Source organism: Hyperolius riggenbachi, chromosome 12, assembly GCF_040937935.1.
Source record: "Hyperolius riggenbachi isolate aHypRig1 chromosome 12, aHypRig1.pri, whole genome shotgun sequence".
NCBI classification, from domain to species: Eukaryota; Metazoa; Chordata; class Amphibia; order Anura; family Hyperoliidae; genus Hyperolius; species Hyperolius riggenbachi.
The window spans coordinates 61,622,361-61,644,922 of NC_090657.1; the positions used below are offsets into that span (position 1 = coordinate 61,622,361).

Genomic DNA, 22,562 nt, shown 5'->3' on the forward strand with positions numbered 1-22,562 from the left:
GAGCATGGGAGTCCTCATCACTAACTTTTAAACCTGCAGTAGCTTCAACAGCAGTGGGTAGGTCCCTGAAATACTGGTTGATGGAAACACAGGACAAGATTGCTTCTGGTGTTCCTAGGGAGGAGATATTAAAGGACTTTCCAAAACTATTCAATTCCACCAATTATCTCACTGATGCAGCAGATGATACGGTGAAGTTGACAGCCAGGACCACTGCTTTAGAAAATTCTGCTAGACGTGGTATTTGGGTAAAGACGTGGCAGGGAGATAACTCTTCCCGCTCTAAATTATGTAGTCTACCTTGTGAGGGGGAATTTCTTTTTGGCTCTAAGTTAGAGCAGACTTTGGAAAGAACTGCTGATGCTAAAAAGAATTTTCCTGTTAAAAGGAGGACCTTTCCACCCAAACGCTCCTTTCGTTCCTCTAAACCTGAACTAGACCCCAAGACTTCATCGAGAAAGAGATGGGGTCCAAGTAGGCCTCAGAAAGCCAAATCAAATTTTGCCCATACCTCCCAGCAAAATAAACAATGACGTCAGGATCCCGGTGGGGGGAAGACTGGCCCATTTTTACGAGCAGTGGCTCCTTCTTCCTCAAAATCTCTGGTTACAGAAAATTGTGTTAGAAGGGTATGCCATAGAATTTCAGTATCCCCCCCCCTCGAAGGTTCTGGGTAAATCAAAGGCCAAAGACAGAGATTCAAACAATGGCATTACAAAACGAAGTGACTATGTTACTACAAAAAAGAGTTATCAGAGAGGTCCCATCATGCCAGAGGGGTCAGGGATATTATTCACCGGTTTTTCTTGTAAAAAAAGCCTCAGGGGGAGTTCCGCTTCATCCTCAATCTGAAAGGGTTGAACAAGGCCGTAAAATATCGAAGATTCAGGATGGACAATATCACCTCTGTTATAAGTCTGTTACAGAAGGATTGCTTCCTGGCATCATTGGATCTCAAGGACGCCTATCTACACATCCCGATAGAGCTACAGTCTCAGCAGTTCCTAAGGTTTGCCATCAGCATTCAGGAAGAGGTAAGGCACTTCCAGTTTAACGCTTTACCTTTTGGATTAGCCTCGGCTCCTTGGTTGTTCACAAAGGTCATGTCCGAGGTCTTAGCTGTTTTGAGGAAAAGATCTATTAATGTTTTGGCCTACCTGGATGATCTTTTGTTTTGGGGTGACTCAGTAAATTCCTTGAAAATCCAGATTAATTCAGCTCTGGAATTGCTCCAATCTCTAGGATGGCTTATTAACTGGTCTAAATCATCTATTCAACCTAAACAGACTATGGAATATTTAGGTTTTGTTCTTTCTACTTGTGATGAGAAAGTGTTTTTGCCTCAGAGAAAGATAACTGCTATTCTTAATACTGTTCTTTCTTTTCAGACCACAGGTGCCATTACGCTAAGAAGGGCTATGTCGGTTCTAGGCCTTCTAAACCTCCTCCTTCCCTGCAGTCCAGTGGGGACAACTCCATTCAAGAATACTGCAAAATTGGATCCTAAAGAATTGGAACAGAAAGGTGACGTCCTCAGAAAGAAGATTGCTAATTCCTTTCAGAGTAAAGGCAGCTCTCAGCTGGTGGCAGAATCCAGTTCGTCTGTCCGAAGGTCGACCGTGGTTTTTTCCAGTCGAAAAAATCATGACAACAGACGCCAGCTCCTGGGGATGGGGGGCTCATATAGACTCACTACCAGCACAGGGTCAGTGGTCCACTTTGATGAAAGGAAGATCGTCAAACAGCAGAGAGTTACAGGCAGTATGGATGGGCCTACTTCACTTTTGCAATTACATCAGCCACTGTCATGTTCTAGTACGTTCAGACAACGCCAGTGTAGTGGCGTACATCAACAGGCAAGGAGGAACGAAAAGTCATCTTTTATGGTCTCAGACCTCAAAAATCCTATTGTGGGCGGAGAAAAATCTAAAATCCATCAGAGCAGTGCATCTGAGGGGTATAAACAATTATCTTGCGGATTACCTAAGCAGATCGGCTCTAAAGCAGGACGAGTGGACCCTGAACTCGGAGGTTTTCCAGGAGATCTGCATGACATGGGCACATCCAGAAGTGGATCTATTTGCAAGGAGGAGCAACGCAAGGTGTCAACTCTTTTGTTCCCTATGGCCCCAGGACAGGCCATGGGCGATAGATGCCTTTTCGATAGATTGGAGCATCAGACTAATGTATGCTTTTCCCCCTCTATCCCAGATCCCGAAGGTTCTCAGCAAGATTTGTCGAGACAGGGCTCGATTAATTCTGATAGTTCCATTTTGGCCGAAAAGACCGTGGTTCAGTCTATTACAGAGGTTATCGATCAGTCCTCCGTTGCTTTTACCTCAACGTCCGGATCTATTGCAGCAGGGGCCAGTTTTTCATCCAAATCTTCAGCAGATGCGTCTCTCTGCATGGAACCTGAGTGGAACATTTTGAAGTCTAAGGGGTTTTCAGATGGTCTTTCGGAAACCTTGATTCAAAGTCGAAAGAAAGTGACAAGAGTAATTTATCAGAAGGCCTGGCGAGTCTATAATAGCTGGTGTTTGGAGAGATCTATGAATGTTCATTCATCGACATCAGTTTTAGAATTCCTGCAGGCAGGGTTTGAAAAAGGACTGAGTATTGGTACATTAAAAGTTCAGACAGCGGCAATCAGTGTTTTCCTACAAAGAAGACTAGCCCAGGAGGAGTTCATTCTTCGTTTTTTTCAGGCAATTAGGAGGTTACGTCCAGTGTTGGTTCCGAGAACCCCGTCTTGGGATTTAAACATAGTCTTACAGGCTATGTGTGGTCCTCCCTTTGAACCAATTGACCAAGTTTCGGAAAAATTGTTATCCTTGAAGATGGCATTTCTTCTTGCGATTACTTCGGCAAGAAGGGTAGGAGAGTTACAGGCTTTGTCAATTAAGCCTCCCTACTGTATTATTTCAGAAGACAAGGTTACTTTGAGGCCAGATATTGCCTTCCTTCCAAAAGTAGTTTCAACTTTTCACAGAACTCAGGAGATATTTCTTCCTTCATTTTGTGAGAGACAGTCTAATGAAAAAGAGAAACAGCTTCATTGTCTGGATGTCAGAAGGTGTCTACTTCAGTACTTGGAGAGGTCTAAATCATGGAGGAAGACAGATGCTTTGTTCATCCTGTTTGCTGGAAAGAATAGGGGGCTCCGTGCATCAAAGCCAACTATTGCTAGATGGATAAGACAGGCTATTCTAATGGCATATCAATCACAGGGTAAGGTCCTTCCAACATCTGTCAAAGCTCATTCTACAAGAAGTGTCGCAACCTCATGGGCAGAGAGGGCTGGAGCTTCCATCGAGCAGATTTGTAGAGCGGCTACCTGGTCCAGCCAGAACACATTTGTAAAACATTACAGACTAAATTTATTATCAAGTGGTGATCTAGCCTTTGGTAGAAAAGTTCTACAGGCAGTAGTCCCACCCTAATGAGAATCTTGTTTATCGTCTCAGAGGAGGGGTGCTGTCCCAGGGACGCTCTGGGAAAGACCACACTTACCTTCGGTAAGGTCTTTTCCAGTAGTCCAGGGGACAGCACCCCTACTTCCCACCCTATGTGGGAAACTATTAAGAAGAAATTTTTGCAAGCATCGTATGGTGAGTCCGGGTCATCTTTGTTATTACTGAGGATCATTGTAAGTGGCTTGTATTTATACATGTACTGCTGTCCATTATGCAAATTTGTTTAATAGCTTCCTGTCCAGAATTGGGAGGGGAGACAAGTCTCAGAGGAGGGGTGCTGTCCCCTGGACTACTGGAAAAGACCTTACCGAAGGTAAGTGTGGTCTTTTAAGTTGTACCCGCTCTTCTCCTTTACTTACTTGCTGATTCTAGCATGTATGAGGGCTTTTCTATTAACCACTAAAGTCATCAAAGTTATCTAGATTGTAAGCCTTCAGTCAGGACCCTCCTCCTTATGTCTCCTACCTGTTCATGCACCTCTATTACTGTACACCCATCCTATGGATCTGAGTGAACTCTTCAGTGAACTCGACTTGCCTAATCTCCATGCTCCCATCCAGTGACTAAGCTTTACCTTGTACTCATACTGTGCTGCGTGATCTAGTTTGCATGTATTCCTGTCTTATTGCTGAATGTCACGCCTAAATATTGTCTGTAACCTTAACCAATGTACAGCACTGCTTAATGTTGATGCTTTATAAATACAATAAATAAATCAAAGTTGACATCTCTTTAAAAAGAATTTGCATAATATACACATTTTTAGGGGAAAATTTCGCCATTGATCCCTTTCCGTCATGCCACTGTCTGGGTTTTCAGACCCTTTGTACACCTTGTTTTGAAAGAAATTGTGGCTGCAGAGATGGTGAAGGTCTTAGAAGCTCGTCTGCCATTAAAGTCAATGGGGCTTGCTGCAAACAATTGTTTTGCAAATTTTCCGGGTAAATGTTCGCCCATCCCTACTGGTGAGTTATGTCCATAGTTTTTATGATTTCCTGTGGAATGTTTAGATTTTCGTTTGTTGCTTATGGTGGTTCTTGGACCTCTGTGATGGTGAATTGGGGGATGTTGCAGTCGGTGATGCTGTAGCGTCGTCCTTCTTCTGAGCATCTACGCATGCCAGCAATGCTGCATCAGTGATGAAAGTGACAGTGGTCTGGTGGCAGTGGTAGGGGGTGAGGTTGTATTCTAGTGAGAGGGAGTCAATGATATTGGAAGATGATTAACAGCTGTACAGGGGGATGGGTGAGAGTGATGCTGCAGGAGATATATTAGTGTGTGAGGGGTGGTGGAGGTGTTTTGGAAAGTCTTTCCCTTGGGTGTCAGTGGACCTCGTCTTTGGCACACAGGTAAACCTGTCACTGTAGGAATGTACACAGAATTACTGGGTGAGGTCTAGTATAATGTGACGATTAGTGTACCGGGGGGAGGGGGGCACAATGTCCCTAATCTGCCTGTGGTGGGGGCTGAATGCATATTTCATTGTACTGTGGTATGTGACTTCCCATTGCCATGTCCACTCATACCTATAGGAAGGTAGAAGTCATTCCTTATGTGTACCAAGAGCTGGGGTCTCCCAAAAACACTTTGCCTTGTGGCTCAGTAATATGTAGTTCATCAGAAAAGGGGACTTTGAACCACTAAGCAACAGACCAGTTCTTTTTCTTTAGCCCAGGTAAGATGCTTCTGGCGTTTTGTTGTTTAGGAGCCGCTTGACAAGAGGAATATGACATTTGATGCCTGTGTCCATGATCAGTCTGTGTGGTGGCTCTTGATACACAAACTCCAGCCTCAGTCCACTCCTTGGCCTTTTCCTGACAATCCTCTCTAGGTTGCAGTCATCCCTGCTGCTTGTGCACCTTTTTCCTCTACAATTTTCCCTTCCACATAATGTTCTATTAATGTGCTCTGATATATCACTTTGAGAACATCCAACATATTTTGCAATTACCTTTTGAAGCTTTCCCTCCTTATGGAGTGTGTCAATGATGGTTTTCTGCACAACTGTCAGGTCACTAGTCCTTCCCATGAATGGGATTCCTACTGAATCAGACTGAGAGACCATTTAACCACTTATTGAAACATTGACAGTATATCTACACCCAGCTTGAGGATTGTTCCCATTCCAGGGATGTAAATATATGTACCTCGCCATTGTGTGCACTCCTGCATGTGTTCTCATCACCGCTCCTTAGGCCACAGATCTGTGAATGGGAACACCGTTTCCATTCACTGATCTAAGTGCCTGTGATCACTGATCACCGGCATCAATGAGATTCTAATGATCATTGACAAAAGTAAAGCCTACATGCGTTACTTCCTGTACTGCATGTATGCAGTAAACAGTACACAATAGGAATGGGGGGGGGGGGGGCATCTAGTGGTAAAATTAGACCTACATGCATCCCATAAAATAAAAATAGATAAAATACCCCATTACATAACCCCTTACCTCCCATGGTTACCAAAATAAAACGCTTTAATTTAAAAAAGTGACATTTAAAAAAATAAAAAAATTACCTTAGGGACTCAACGGGTTTTTTTTTAATATGTAGGTCATGAGGGTACATTACTGTTATTTTTGCAAATAAGGGCTTGTAATTAGTGACATACACAAAACTGAAAAAATATTTTATTTGGAAATAAAGGTGTGTCACCATACAATGTGATAGGGACATAATTTAAATGGTGTAACAACTGGTAACAATGAGAAAATATGTGGGTTTCTAATTACAGTAGCATATATTATTTTAAAACTAACTGAAAGTGATAAAGGTATTGGCAAATTAAAGGGAGGAGTGCTGAAATGTGAAAATTGCTCTGGTACATAAGGGGAAAAACCTCTTGGTGGTGAACTGGTTAAAGGTTCAGGAACTCTTTGCAGGTGTTTTGGATGAATTAGCTGATTAGAGTCTGACACTTTGAGCCTAGAATATTGAACCTTTTCACAATATTGTAATGTTCTGATATTTTGGGGTTCTCAAGCTCAAAATGATAATAAATAAAGGCTTGAAATACCTCGCTTTGCATGTAATGAGTCTGTTTCATATATTAGTTTCACCTTGTAAGTTAAATTACTGAAATAAATTAACTTTGGCACTGTATTCTAATTTTTCAAAAATGTATTTGTATATCTGTCAGAGCAGAAAATGTTTTGAAATGTTCTTTATTCAACTATAAACAAATGCAGTAAGCAAGCCACAATAAAGTTTTCTTGGTAGTTTACAAACACTTTATATATCTAAAAAAAAAATCCAAGTCAGGATTTTGCAAAATCCTTGAGTTCAGGGTCGGATTGCTGGAAAGGTCACAATGGCCCAGGCCTTGGATGGTTGCTACTAAGAGAGGGGGGGTAGACATGGAAAAGGAGTTGCTGCATATCAAATAGTAGGCTGTACTAAAAAAACAGGCTGCAGATATGGAACAACAATCATCAGAAGATGGGAGCTGCTGCCAAAGGAGCTGTACATTAATCATGAGGGATGCTTTACATGGATGTTACACCAGGAAGGGGGGGGGGGCTGCACCTGCGCAGGTTCAAGCTCCAATGGGGTTCCAGGGCAAAAGTAACTTGGGGGGCCACCCTGACCTCCCCTTCAGGAAGCAAATTCATCCCTCCGGGCCCTCCTTCCCCAGACCTCCCTCTGACTTGTGATCCCTGGGGCCCTTGCACCATTTTTGGCAGCATAGTAACTCTCCTGTTCCGGCATGCTGCTCCATAATTCCATGCTTCCTCATCTTCATTCCTCTTCCCAGTGACCCGGCACATGTTATTGTGTAATGACATGTGCCAAGTCACGGAGAAGATGCAGCCAGGATGAAGATGGGGAGCAAGCACTGGGACGTTGCTGTGCTTCCAAAAACTTAAAAGGGGCCCTAGTAAGCAAAGCATTGGGGGGCCATGAGATTGCCCAGATTGCCCCCATGGGCTGCACATGTCATGAGGGAAGCTACTGCACATGAAAGGAGAAACAGGAAAATTGGTCTAGAGTCAGAAAATGTGTAAGGGCTCGTTCACACTAGGGACACTTTCGGCCTTTTTTCAAGAGCAGGCGCTTTTTACAATCGCCCACAAAATGCTTGGGCAATGAATCTCTATGAGAAGGTTCATATCAGCGCGGTTTGTGTGCTATGCGTTCAGCAAAGCGGTGCCTGTACCATTTTTGAGGCATTTTTGCTATAATGGAAGGTGTAGGAAGAGCGCTAAATGCTCACAAAACTGCTTTATGCGGCGATTGCATTCGCGTTTTTTTAGAATAAATACATTGCATTTATTCTTTTGCAGGTCAAACAAAGAGTCAACTTCCTGACTTGTGTCAGGGAGTGCATTACAAAACCGCTCTGGAAAAGCACTTAGAAAAGCGCTTTTACTAGAAACAGTGGAGCGCTTGGGGGGGGGGGGGACGGGGGGACGCACGCACAAAAGCGCAAAACACTTGCATTTGCATTTTTTATTTTAGGTGTGAATGAGGCCTTAATCTAGCTTTTCACAACCCTAGTTTACAAGGCTTTTCAGGCCTATGTATTTTTCCGAGCAACCACCACAAGATGACTTGCCAATTTAGCGGAGGGTTCCCAGAAGTGATCGGAATTTTTAGACATTTCAAACTTCTCAATAACATATCCAGCTTTGCTCAATGACTCTCTGACACAAGCTTCTGTCATGAAGAGGTAAGAGAACTTCACATCCCCCACCATGTAGTAAGGACATTCTAAAGTGAAAACAATCACCAGATGCCCTCCTGGCTTTAACAGAGTACTTATATTTTTCAGCGCGGTGACCTGAGTCTCGAGGTCTTTACAGGCAGTCTCCAGGCACACAGTGCTAAGGAGACAGTCCGCTTGCGACAGCACCACTGGGTCCATGGGGTTACATTTCAGAACGTCGCACCTCAGGACCTGCTTGATGGATTTCCTCAGATGTGCCTCTTTTTCAGTCCATGATATTCTGGAAAAGAGTTGATAAATCAAGCTGAAAGTACTACAGTGAAATAGGAACAGTTGCGCCACCAGGAGGTGGTGGTGAGCATGTGTGGATGCTTATTAGTTAATGTGCACATAATTGTGTTGTAAAGTGCTTTAACAAAGGTTTTTGACCCATATTGGCTTTTATGTATTTTATAAGTCAGGGCTGGATTTACCATAAGGCACTGTAGGCACGTGTCTACAGGTGCCTGATGGCGGAAAGGGGGCTCACTCCTCACCCCAAGTGCTTCCCTTCCACCTTACCTATGCAGAGTCCTGAGTGGAATGTAAATGAGAGGTTACTCACCCAGGTCTCTGCATTCCACTGACCAGATCTCCCTTCAGCCACGGGCACACCTACCTAATACTTGGGGGAACGTCTAGCTTCTTAACGAGGATAGGACTAGCTACCTAACACTAAAGAGCACTGTAGCTACCTATTATGGACAAGGGAAGTAACAGAGGAGTGACAGCTGGACAGCCAGCACACTAGTGGTGCAGGTCGGTGGGGGTTTGTAGGTTTATGGAGGGTGAAGTCTAGGGTGGCAGGACAACTGTGCCTATATTCTCCAGTGATTTAAATCCGGGCCTGCTGTTAGTGACTCTAGTCTAAACTTTTTAACCCAAATTTTTTTCTACTTTTGGGTGCATCACATACTTGTCCTAGGTCCATATGCAATGTTCAGGTGATAAGAAACTTACTTTGTGCAAATATTTATCACCTGACATAACTCAGGGGTTAACTACAAATTGAATTGCCATATTCACCGAGGTGATGTCTGAGCAAGAAGAAAAGTCTAATTTATATGGATAACAATAACTGGCCTGAGCATTGCTCGTGGAGGTTAGGTGATGTAGGAGCAAGGATTTGACCAGTCTTTCAGCACCACAGAACTGCAACCATACTCCCCTGTTACACCACCACACCTCCGCTCGTTGCTGCTACATGCTGGGTACCCCAACACTCTCTGTCTTCACATCTAAGGCAGGGTCCTCTGGCACTGTCAAGCCATCGCTACATGCTGGACACACTGACAATCTCCAATGTAGGCACACCTATGCCAGGCTCCCCTGGTACTATCGAGCCACCTCTACATCCCACACATCCCACACTGAAGTTTGGCATTTGCTGCCACTACATGCTGAGCCCCCTGATACTCTCGAACATCTGCTGATCACTGCTACAGTGGTGGGCACACTAACACTCAAACTTCTGCACTCCCGTGCCAGGCTCCACTGACACCATCCAGCTGCTGCTACATGCCAGTTAACCCAAAACTCTAGAAATCCATGGAGCTGCCTCCACTTGCCAGGCCCCCAGAACTCCCCGCCTATGTGCTCTCCCGGGCTGTGCAAAGTGTTACAGTGGAGTGTACACTCACCTATCCTCCAGCGCACCTCCTCCTATGTCCTGTTCCTTCTCTCCATCACCGATGGGGAAATGATGGTAGCACATATATGACCAAGTACATGTCGTCAGGTCATGGGGTACAAGTGCCATTGTAGTGATGGAGAGAAGACACAGGATACATGAGGTGCGCCGGCAAATACCACTCCACTTCAACAATCTGCACAGCACATTTTAGATGGGGGGGACCGGCCCACCTGCCACCTTCTCTGCCCTCTCTCTACTTCAGCTTACCAAAAGGGGGCACCAAATCTACTACCTTGCCAAGGGCCCCATTACATCTGAATCCATCTCCATTGGTCATCCCGAAACTCAACACTGCAACTGCCCTGCACCCAAAACTCCGCTTTTGAGCTAGCTTTTTCTAGCATGCGCGATAGGGAGTTTTTCAAGCCATTTGCTGCCAGAAATGGATTGAAATTATAATCAGGCAGCAATGTTGCAGCCTCGATCTCTCAGATAATGATTGAATCTTCCAGGGATACTGAACAAGTGTATGGGCAACTTTAGTCTTTCTTGAGTGGGTGGCTTTGCTAGGAGGCTAGTGCTGACAGGGCAGTACTGGGGTATGTGACTATACAGAATAGCTATACTAGATGAGCAGTACTTAAAGTGGACCCAAATTAAAAATACAAGATTTCAGAAATTAAATCTGTTTTCTAAATTATAATAATAAATAGCAGCCTTTTTTCAGCTGCATTATGACAAATATAAAATATTTTACTTTTATTGTAGGAATCCCCTCCTTTTCATATTGCCGGGACAGAATCTGGCAGACTGATGGAGTAGGTGGTGTCCGGCAAAGGAGGAATTGCTAATGGCTGCCACCTGTATAACCCTAGTTATGAAAAGAGAAGGGTGAAAAGCATGCACTGAAATGCTCATAGGCTTGAAGGAGTGTTTATTTATCTTTGTATGTGTCAGAGTGGTGCAACTAAATATTTTGAATTAAAAAAAATGTTTGGTTTGGGTCCGCTTTAAGGTTGAGAGCTATACTAGAGGGATGGTACTTGTGGGCGTGGCTATACTGCATGTAAGGCCGGATTTATACTTTATGCTTTGTGCCCCTAGGCCAAGTATGTTGTGGCTCTGCTTTTATGTGCAGCACAGCCCCTCCCATTCCAGGAGCACCCCCCTCTTCCATGTGTATCATTCATGTACTGTAGCCCCTCTCTTTCATTGACAGCTCCCTTGGGCATCAGTTTCCATTTTCATGTGTTCCTCCCCATTTTCAGCCTCCTCTTTCCTATGTAGCAACCCCTCTTTCATGTTCAGGTGCCCCATTGGGCTACAGCTAACCAAGCCCTGGGCCCTTGTGGCCTTTCCAGAAAATCCAGCGCTGACTGCATGGCCATTAAAATATTTGGCATAAGACCCATGATGTAACAATAACACAGGGAACAAATGTGGGCCGCAGAATTGTTATTCCTTTTATACATTTTTGGGAACACTAGTCTGACAGTAGTGTACATTGTGAAAATCCAAGCGCCACGTAAAGAGAGGAAAAGCTAAGCCCAATCAAACCAGAGATGTGTAAATTACTACTTTTTTGTATTACTACTACTAAATTGTATTGTATATACTACTAAATTGAATGTTTCATAGCGTGCCTGCATGCAAGGAAAAACATTTCAGTAGGACCACCTACTTGTCTCCTTCCAGTTGGCACACATGTTTCACCACTGGGCTCCAGTCAAATGCTCCCGGCTCATTGGTCAGCCATGCTTTAAACTCCTCCCGGTTTCTATCAGCGAGGTCAGAGACGGTGATGTTCTTAAAAGCCTCACAAGCCGACAGGAGCTGATAGATGGTGGGGCCAGTGCCGATGTCAATCAGAGTATCACCTTTTACCTCGCCTACAGAAATTAGAAATTTAACGTGTGTGAATAGTTACATCGATTTATTTTATGCCTCCACTTCCCGCCTCTACTTCATAAGGCAAAGCTATTATATTCTACTTAAAGGAAACCAGAGACGTTAGGATATAAAAGTTTTATACGTACCTGGGGCTTCCTACAGTCCCCTCCACACCCATTGGTCCCACGCCGTCCTCCTCTGCCTCCTCCTAGAAGCCACATTAGCTTAGCCAGTCAGGGCACACTGTGCATGACCGCACAGGTGCAGAACTCTCCCAGCCACGGGAGCAAGAAGGGGGTGCATGCGCAGGCGAACTGCGCCTGTGCCGACTGGCCCCAACTGGCCAAGCCAAGCTAACAGGGCTTCTACCAGGCAAACAAGGAGGCGGAGGAGGGTTTGGGACCGATCGGTGCGGAGGGGGCTGGAGGAAGCCCCAGGTATTTACAAAACTTTTAATATTATGAGGACTAAGATATTTTTCAGTGATGTTTTAATTAATTATTGGTTTATAATATGTTTTAGTGCTGCAGCACAAGTGTAGTAGTTAATAGTATTGTTTGGCTGGTAGCACACTATATGAGACTGTAGGAGCACACCATCACCACTGTTTTTAGAATCAATTACCGGGTCACCACCGAGATTGTGCCCACCACCTGCACGGACTGCTCTCGCCTGGTCCAATGGCTGCCGTCAATGTATAGACAACAAATAAAGCACATCGGTGGTCCTGATATTCAGTTTTTCATGACCAGACTGAAGGCTCCTCAAAATATCCCCACTTTGAGATGTTCAAATCAAATGACTTCCCTCTCTGTCAACTGAATGAGGCTCATATGTGTAAAACCAACTATTTATTGTATAATTCCTACCCCGGCCACACCCATGTATAAAACTTTTATATCTTTAGTTCTCAGTTACGCTTTGCTTAAAGTCAGAGCAACTTTGTAAATCAGCTCTCTTGTTGCCAAAACCTTGTGACAAAGCTGAGAATGTGAGAAGGCGTTTAGCTTTCTGCTTAATAGGTAAGCAGAAAGGGGTAGGCAAGGGCATAACTAGAGGGAGTGGGGGTGGGGAGAGCTGTGGGGGGGTCCCCAACTACTATCCTCACCTTCCTCTGATGCAGGGCACTATACTCCAGATGAGGTGTTTTTGTGGCTACACTTGTTATGGGTATGAAGATGATGATGTCCTCACTTGTTTTATGATCCCTGTAAGATGGGCCCCAAGGACAAGAAGTGCACCAAGGGGAGGAAAGAGAAGGGGAGTTAACATTTGGGGACCCCACGAAAGTTTTGCTGGGAGGCCCAATAAATTGTAGTTAGGCCACTGGGAGTAGTATTACAATCAAATTTTAAACATTACATCCAAACACATCTTTTTTTTTTTCTTTTTTCTTTAAAGCCCCCCCCCCAACAAACAAACAAACACTTAAATAGTGAAGCATTTTAAAAATAAAAATAAATGAGAAAAATGTAAATAAAAATAACAATTATCAAAAACATTGATTATATAAAACCACTTACAGATACTGTATGTGCATTTGTCCCCCAAATAACTGGGAAAAACAGGTTTGGTCTACAAATGTATCAAGGCAGGCGGAGCAATAGAGGGTGCAGAAACTGCGACCCTGGACCAGAAGGGCCCACTAGGGGCCCTCCATCCATCTTATTAGCTTTTCATTGGTCTTTGCTGGTAATGAACACCCCCTATAAGTGCACTGGATAATAATAATCCTTAAAGGAGTCATCAGGGGAAAACTTAATAAAATAAGTGCTACTTACCGGGGGCTTCCTCCAGCCCCAAAGCTCCCAGCATGTCCCTCGCCTGCGGAGTCCGCTCCAGCCCACGTGGCAATGATTGACAGCGCTGCTCGCGCAGGTGCAGTACAGGCCGACCTGGAGGTCGCCCTGACATCATCGCCGAGGATCGGGAGCCAGCTGCGGGGAGAGCTGCGGCAAGGGACATGCTGGGAGCTTGGGGCTGGAGGAAGCCCCCGGTAAGTAGTACTTATTTCATTAAGTTTCCCTGATGACCCCTTTAACAAACTGTTTCCTGTCTGATTACACCTCTTGGACACTGCAGCTGTCTCTTGGTAGGTTTTGGGGCTCCATATCAATACAGTGGTTGGGGCCTCATGTAAAACTTGCACCAGGGGTGCAAGGTCTTTTGTTACGCCACTGTCAAGGCAAAATGTGTTACTGCTATTAACATTCTGAATGAGGCAAAAAGCAAATGCAAATACATAGAAAGGGTTTTTTTTCTAAGCAACATAATGTTAGACACAATGCATTTGTAGATCAGGGTGCATTTACCTGAATTGAAAATCTGAGCCAAGTGTGGGAGCACAAACTGTAAATATTGATTTTCCTTAGAATTGATGGTCATAGTAAAATACATTGCCAAGTAGGTCTTGGGGTCAAAATGCTTCTGGTATTCTTCCTGGCTAGAGAAGTCAGACATGGTGTTTCCTAGGGCGACACCTCCTGGAGAAGTTGTGCGTTTACACCTGAGTGGGTCTTCAGAGCTTCAAGAAGAGTGGATCAGTCGTGTCCCTGGGAGAACCTTTATTAGTCTGCAATATAGGCATTGGAAAAGCAGCCTTTTAAGTACAATGTCCACCACCACTTTGATTGGTTGGCTGATGCATCTTAAAGGACAACTGTAACAAGAGTTATATGGAGGCTGCCATATTTATTCCCATTTAAACAATACCAGTTACCTGGCTATCCTGCTGATCCTCTGCCTCTAATACTTTTAGCCATAGACCCTGAACAAGCATGCAGCAGATCAGGTGTTTCTGACATTATTGTTAGATCTGACAAGATTAGCAGCATGCTTGTTTCTGGTGTTATTCAGACACTACTGCAGGCAAATAGATCAGCAGGGCTGCCAGGCAACTGGTATTATTTAAAAGGAGATAAATATGTCGGCCTCCATCTTCCTCTCATTTCATGTGATCTTAATTATGCCTCTCCTAAAAAACACAAACGCCCAGGATTTTCAAGGGGAGGATTCTTGAAAGGTCTCCGTCAGCCATGCACAATACCGTATAATAATATGGTAGGACATCATGCTGGGTACACATAATGCAATTTCCCAACCGACAGGCCACGGGATTGATCCGGAGCAGTTTGGATACAGATAATGAGGACAGCCGTCATTAGCAATGAAGGGGAAAGTGAAGCATTCACACAGTAGGGTACAGGGCTGTGCTCATACCTGACTGTGTTAAGTTCCCCAGAGCTGCTCCATGCTCTGTACACACACTGCTGCTCCATCCGAAGTCAATTGTAGCAGGGAAAGAAAGGGGGCAGTGCTGCAAGCTGCAGGATGTCTGCAGATATTCTGGTGTCTCAACTTGTGCTTGTCCCCAGACACAGCACCGGCCCTGGTCTGAGGGGGGATTCTGGGCAGCTGTAATCCCCCCCGCGTTTGCCTATGCACACTAGCATTGCAACGTTCCTCAGCACTTCAGACCAGACTTTGTACCTGCTTTTTCCCATGCCAACATGGGCGTGGCCCTCCATCCCAACTCACACACATGTAAACACTTGCACTCTCATGTTGGAAAAAATATTGTCCAGGTTTAAAGTGGACCTGAACTCAGACTTCCTCTTTGCTGTAAAAGATACAGAACAGCATAATAACATTTAAACAAAAAAAAATCTTTTTGTAACTGCTGATACAAATCCTAAATAAATTTGCACAGTTTCTACTTCCTGATTCATGGAAGCAGACATATTGTTTACAGCCTGTGCTTTCAAATGGGCTTATCTGCCATCTCTGCCATAGCAGTCATGTGACATGGGGAGATCAAATTACAACTAGTGATTACACACAAATGAGGGGTATTAGACAGCCTAAACTCTGAATACACACAGGGTGCATTTCTCTATGTTTTCCTTCTGTCCTGTGCAAGAGTTCATGTCCACTGTTTGTGACACTGATATAAACTTTTTGCACAAACTTCCTCCATTCACCAGCAGAGGTGCTCGTGCTCTCTTCAAATTATCAATTCTTCCTGTTCACCAGCAGAGGGCAAACTTCCTCAGGAACGGCATTTCCTGCAGATTGATCAGAGGAAATTCGAGCCACCTGAACTGCCACCTGACTCCTCTGCACAGTATATAAGCCAGCTCCTGCAACCCAACCATTGCTAGTTCATTGTTGCTGTCTGCTAGCTCTCCCTGGTTCCTTGTTTCTAGCTTTCCTGAGTACCTATATCCTGATTTCTTGCCTGCCCAGGTATGACCTCTTTCTATATCCTGATGATCCTGTGCCTTGTGTGTATTGTTTTGTCCATTTCTCTGGTATTTGATTCCTGCTTGTCTGACTCTGATGTCCGCTTGTTTGCCGCATTGTGTATATATTGCCTGATTGCATATTGCTTGTGTATATTTGTACATAGATTTACTCTTGTATATATTTGTCACCTTTAGTTAAACAGGTTCTGGGGTCTCGTTCACACCTAGGGCGTTTTGCAAAATTGTTTCAGCGCTGGCTATTTTAAAAATCACCTGTAACGATTGGTGTCAGCAACACAGAAATATCTGATCATTGGTGATCTGCAGTATCACCAATAATACAGACGCTATACCTGATTATGTGGTGATCTGCAGAATCACCAATAATACTAGTATAGCTAGACACCGGACAACCAATGTAGAGTAGTGTTTTGGTGCAACAGTAATGATAAGAGGAGATCTCCCGAGAAGCGGGAGATTCAGACAATACTGCAGCCAAGAATCCCCTGAGGGGCAGGGAAGTCAGACTGCACTGCAGCCAGTGGAACCTCAGGAGCAGGAACCACTGTCAGTACTGCAAGGATAGCCACCGTAGGAGCAGGTGATAGAAGACCACACTACAGCCAAGGATACCCTGAGGGGCAGGGGAATCAGACTGTACTGCAGCCAGCAGCACCTAAGGCGCAGGGACCACTGACTGTGCTGCTAGGATGATCACCTGAGGAGCAGGTGATTGCAGATGAACGATCAGCCAGGGATCCCCTGAGGAGCAGGGGATTCAGACTGTACTGCAGCCAGTGATCACCTGAGGAGCAGGGACCACTGACTGAGCTCAAAGGATAATCACCCGAGAAGCGGGTGATTAAGACTCTACTGCAGTTAGCAGACACTTGAGGAGCAAGTGTTGCAAACTGTACTTGCAAGACTGATCACCTAGAAAGTAGGTGCCAGCTCTAGCAATTCCTCACTAGTGGCTAACCCACTAGTGAGAAGAGGAAGGTCAGACAATCAGGGTCAGCAACACACGGACAGATAAGGTACAAAGACAGAAGGCTGATTCAGAGTGAGGTACAGGCAGTGTCGGCAGCAGTAATCAGACAGGCAGAAGTACCGAATCCGCAAACAGGAGATTAGTCAGGAAAGCAGAGGATCATAACAGATAATAGTAACAATATAGCAATATCCTAGTCTAGGTGTGAAGTCCTTGGTTTCAGCACCTGGGATCTAGACTAAACAATAGTACACAAATATCACAATGCAATTAGTACTTTAAGCTATCAACAGAAACTGGCTAAGTGTGAATTCCCAGCTCCCGCTGGTTCTAACACACTGTGAGATCTAACTAAGGTCTGAGCGCTAGCACGTTAGCGTTTGCAACAGCAGACAACCAGCAACTGACAGGCTGGTCCTATATATACTCCAAAGCGCTCCACAGCACCGCCCCAGTCACTCAGCCAATCCGGAGCAGAGCCGGAGTCAGCTGACCGGCTGATCAGCTAACTCCCCTTCTACTCGCATAAAGGTCCTGTCATCTGGCGCTCTCAATCTATGTGCACTAGAAGGACCAGGCAAAGCAGCAGCATGTAGCTGCGCGGCAGAGGCCGCTGGCTGATACACGGAGATAGCCTCCATGCTGCTTGGCCATGCGGCGGTATCTCCGCTATCCTTTACATCACCCTAAAAAGGCTTATGCAATGAAGTCCTATGAGATAGTTCATATTAGCGCAGTTTGTGGGCGCTGCCCAGGAAAGCGCTGCCTGTATAATTTTTAGGCCGATTTTGCTACAATGGAATGTATAGGAAAATCGCAAAACTCTTACAAAACCGCTTTGTGCTGCAATTGCGTTTGCGCTTTTAAGAATAAATACATTGCATTTATTCTTTTCCGGGTCAAAGAGTTCACTTCCTGACTTGCGTCAAGAAGTTAAAAAAAAAACAAATTGCTCTGCAAAAGAGCTTTGAAAAGTGCTGTACACAATCGTAGAGCGCAGGTAAGCGCCGGGAGATGAAGAAAAAATCACTCACAAAATCGCAAAACTCTGGCGTTTTGTGATTTCGATTTTAGATGTGAACAAAGCCTATATGTATATACACTGGTTGCTCTGCATTTCCAGTATATGCAGTGGACACTTACTGGCCTAGCACATTATAGATAAACTTTTAACATTATTTTCTGGTTTGGTTCTCAGTATATTCCACATTAGTGACAATCTGCACTCCTTGCAAGTCTTGTGCACTGCACATGTTGCATTGTGCAAGAGACATAACAATGACAGTTTAAAAGCCATTTTTCCTTTGCATTCGTAAAGGAGTTCTCCGGTGTATTTTAAAAAGCTTAAACTGCCACTTACCTGGGGCTTCTATCGTCCCCCTGCAGCTGTAATGTCCTGCGCCGACTTCCTCCAATGCTCCGTTCCCTGCCGCCGGTAACCTGCTAATTATTCGTCTAATTAGACCGCGCAGGCTTGCTCCCAGACACATCATAGGGAACTTACTGCACAGGTGCAGTATGAAGTTTTCTTGTACTGCGCCTGCACAGTAAGCTCCCGATGACGCGGGAGCGAGCATGCGCGCCGCAGTATTATTCGTCTAGTTAGACGAATAAGTAGCAGGTAACCGGCAGCAGGGAACGGAGCATTGGAGGAGGACGGCGCGAGACATTACAGCTGCAGGGGGCCGATAGAAGCCCCAGGTAAGTGTCAGTTTTAGCTTTTTAAAATACATCGGAGAACCCCTTTAAAATTGAGTTTCTCAATAATGTTAGGCCATACAATCACTCAACCTTTTGTGTTGATGCTGTAAGTGTACAAATACAGCTACAACACTCTAACTTCTAAAGTGAACACTGGTTCTTCTTACCTGAGTTGGAAACAGGAACAGTTGGTGTGACTGTGTGTTTGATGGGGATCCAGGCAGGGATGTTAGATCTGTTGCCTTGTATGTAGATGATCGGTGGGAGACTGATGTGGACGGAGTCTTCACATCCTCACAAAACTCAGAAGGCGTTAGCGTTATCCTTGTTAGATGCACATGATGCTTCACTTCGGCTACCAAGTCTCGATTATCACCATTAACCAGAAATGTTGGTATTTGTGCCAGAAAAGCAGTTTCATGTAAAATACTGAAAGAACAGAAGCCTTGTCAGTGCTGTAGATATACAGTGGAGCCTGCAAGTCTGAACATTTCTACATTTTCTCCTTTTTTTTTTTTTTTTTTTTTTTTTTATAGATGTGACTAAAACATAACCTAATTTTAAAGTGGACCTGAACTCTTGCACAGGACAGAAGGAAAACATGGAGAAATGCACCCTGTATGTATTTAGAGAGTTTGGCCTGTCTAATTCCCCCTCATCTGTGACTAATCACAACTGTAATTGGATCTCTAAGCTGTGTCAGCTGGCTGCCTCAGCAGAGCAGATAATTTGTAAACACGGGATGTTATCCCTATGTCTGCTTCCATCAAAGCAGGAAGTGGACACACTGAAAATATATTGCAGGATTTGTATCAGCTATAACAAAAAAAAAAAAAAATTGCAAAACTAATTCCAGTGTTACCCTCTACCAACACAGACTCAGAACATATATATTTCTCCTGGCGGACTCAAAGCACCAGAACTGCAGCCACTAGGGCGCGCTCTATAGGCAGTAACAGCGTTAGGAAGACTTGCCTAAGGTCTCCTACTGAATAGGTGCTGGCTTACTGAACAGGCAGAGCTGATTCGAACCCAGGTCTCCTGTGTCAGAGGCTGAGCCCTTAACCATTACACTATCCAGCCACCAATGTAATATACCCATGTCTAACTCTAACCACTCCCCCTCCAATGCCTAGCCCTAACCACCACCAATGCCTAACCGTAAAAAACCCACATCTGATGCCTAACCTTAAAAACTACCCTCCAATGTCTAACCTTAAAGCCCCCCCACCACCTGCGCCTAACCTTAACCACACCCCACAGCAAATCCACCACTAAAAAGCAATAAGCACACATACTAACATTGTCTACAGGGGGACATTTGGGACAAAATAGCCCACTATTTGTGGCTGCAGTTTGCATTGACGGCGGCCCTGGGCCTACTATTTTATTGAACCTCTCTGGCACCAAAAGTTCCCTCATAGATGATATCAGTATGGGTGCCTGTGGCGCTGGACCACTTTTGGTGAGTTCTAGCTACTGCTAGGGAAAAAACTCTCTCAAGAGACCTCCCTTATTTTCTTTAATATACCCTGCCTCATTAACAATTTGGTCCTACCTCAATACCGAATCTAGCACGTGCCCCAAATGTACTGCCAGGAACACCCCCACAAGACCTGCCAATATGGCAATGCATTGACCATGGCAGATTTTAGGAATAGGCAAACAAGGCAGATGCCTACTGTAGTTTCAATGCCTAAATGGACACTTCAGGAAGATTAATTAATATGGACTAAGATCTTACCACTCACACATTGAGAGACAGAGGCCTTTTCTGAGACTCCTAAAGGACCAGAAATGTCCTAGGTTGCTAGTGGCCAAGTGGTCCAGCCCGGTGACAAAGACACTCATCCGATCTTGTGCAGAGTGCCTTGGATATGAGGGTTGGTGGTGCACGCTGGTGATGCCCCGGATGTTAGGAGTTACCATGGGTGCAGCGTGCAAGAAGACCGGAAGTGCCGTGTGCAGGAAGTGGATGCTTTTAGCCTGGCCGGGGATCACGTGGGGCCGGGCAGCCAGTGAGAGAGGACACTCACGTGCCGCACATTAACTCTTCCTTGGTGCCCAGAGGTGCACTGGATCTCCCAGTATCCTAGGTACGCAAGTGTGCCTCGATTCTGCCTGCAACATGGCCGCGCTCATGCCAGAAGAGGAGTGCCGCTGCGATCAGCTGAAGAGTCCCGGGCAGTGGCGGAGGTTGGATGACAGTGAAGGAAGCCTCTGGAGGTATGTGTGAACCCAAGCTTTGACTACAGTTCTATGTAAAGTGGACCCGTCACCCGAGCTCTTGCAAATAACAGACTGAAAAATGTTCATTCCACATTGAAATGCTGTAGAAATCAGCTGCACTGAGCTGTGTTTTGATTATTTAGATACAGTTTAGTGTCATCTGTAGGAGTGTGTTATTTGTAGGCATGGCTCACAGCACCTTGGCATTAGCTGTACAGGAAAGACAGATGCTTTAACCCTTCCTTTGCATTGTAACTAGAGTTGAGCTGAAATTTTCGTAATTTCGCATTACTAAAATTACGCATGCGAAATTTGCGATTACGATGCGAAATTACAGTAGCGTAATTGCCATTAAAATCGTAATTGAAAATACCGTAAGCGTAATTTTCAACGCGTAATTTCGCGTTTCGTTCATGCCGTAATTTCGCATTAAACGCTACCGTAATTTCGCGTTAAACCGTAACGCTCCGTATATTATAAAAAAGCCGCCGACTTTAAGGGTTAATAGCAAAGCCCCCTTAAATGCTAAGAGCCTCAAATTTGGAGAATATATTAAGGAGATCAGGAGGAATAAGAGGAAAAAAATTTTTTTCAAAAAGACCTTATAGTTTTTGAGAAAATCGATGTTAAAGTTTCAAAGGAAAAATGTAAACATTTAAAAACCCGCCGACTTTAACGGTTAATAGCAAAGCCTGCTTAAAGTTTAGGAACCCCAAATTCCCAGGGTATATTAAGGGGATCAGTGGGAATAAGAGGAAAAAAATTTTTTTCAAAAAGACCTTATAGTTTTTGAGAAAATCGATTTTTAAGTTTCAAGGGCGAAAATGTCTTTTAAATGCAGAAAATGTCAGTTTTTTTTGCACAGGTAACAATAGTGTATTATTTTCATAGATTCCCCCAAGTGGGAAGAGTTTTACTTACTTCATTCTGAGTGTGGGAAATATTAAAAAAAAACGACGTGGGGTCCCCCCTCCCAGACCTCTTTAACCCCTTGTCCCCCATGCAGGCTGGGATAGCCAGAATGCGGAGCACCGGCCGCGTGGGGCTCCGCACCCTGACTATACCAGCCCGCATGGTCCATGGATTGGGGGGTCTCGGAAGGGGAGGGGCAGCCAAGCTTTCCCCTCCCCCTCCGAGCCCTTGTCCAATCCAAGGACAAGGGGCTCTTCTCCACCTCCGATGGGCGGTGGAGGTGGAGGCCGCGATTTACTGGGGGGAGGTTCATGGTGGAATCTGGGAGTCCCCTTTAAAAAGGGGTCCCCCAGATGCCCACCCCCCCTCCCTGGAGAAATGAGTATAGAGGTACTTGTACCCCTTACCCATTTCCTTTAAGAGTTAAAAGTAAATAAACACACAAACACTTAGAAAAAGTATTTTAATTGAACAAAAAACATAACCACGAAAAAAGTCCTTTAATATTCTTAATTAACCATTAATACTTACCTGTCCCTTTAAATAAATGATCCCTCGAAATAGCCTCGGAAATGTTCTATCAGTTACAATGTAACAAAGTTATTACAATGTAACAACTTTGTTACATTGTAACTACGCCGCACCCGACGTCACTCGCCGCCGCCGCATATGCGTCTGCGCTGCACAGATTCCCGACAGAGCTCTGAGCTATATAGCTCAGAGCTCTGAGAAGCATCTTTGTATTTTGGCTCCAAGGAGCCCCATTGGTCCTTAGCAGA

The 22,562-nt window shown here is 44.7% G+C and overlaps 1 protein-coding gene across 2 annotated transcripts; it reads right to left on the reverse strand.

The window, feature by feature from the left end:
• Nucleotides 1–6,626: 6,626 nt before the first annotated feature.
• Nucleotides 6,627–18,988, reverse strand: LOC137542101 (nicotinamide N-methyltransferase-like). Of its 2 annotated transcripts, none has more exons than XM_068263767.1 (4): nt 18,810–18,988; nt 14,019–14,278; nt 11,498–11,705; nt 6,627–8,424 (listed from the first exon to the last, which is right to left on the reverse strand). In XM_068263767.1, the coding sequence occupies exons 2-4, from the start codon at nt 14,164–14,166 to the stop codon at nt 7,995–7,997; spliced, it is 786 nt and encodes a 261-aa protein (XP_068119868.1). In that variant the 5' UTR covers nt 14,167–14,278; nt 18,810–18,988; the 3' UTR covers nt 6,627–7,994. The 2 variants fall into 2 exon arrangements, with proteins under 2 accessions (XP_068119868.1, XP_068119869.1); XM_068263768.1 differs by lacking the exon at nt 18,810–18,988 and adding an exon at nt 14,926–15,024.
• Between the last annotated feature and the right edge of the window lie 3,574 nt (nt 18,989–22,562).

Coding starts and splice junctions, on each gene's coding strand:
- LOC137542101 (XM_068263767.1), bottom strand. CDS start 14,166: ATGTCTGACTTCTCTAGCCAGGAAGAATACCAGAAGCATTTTGACCCC. Junction 11,706..14,018: donor GGCTCAGATTTTCAATTCAG/GTAAATGCACCC, acceptor TAATTTCTGTAG/GCGAGGTAAAAGGTGATACT. Junction 8,425..11,497: donor TGCCAACTGGAAGGAGACAA/GTAGGTGGTCCT, acceptor ACTCTTTTCCAG/AATATCATGGACTGAAAAAG.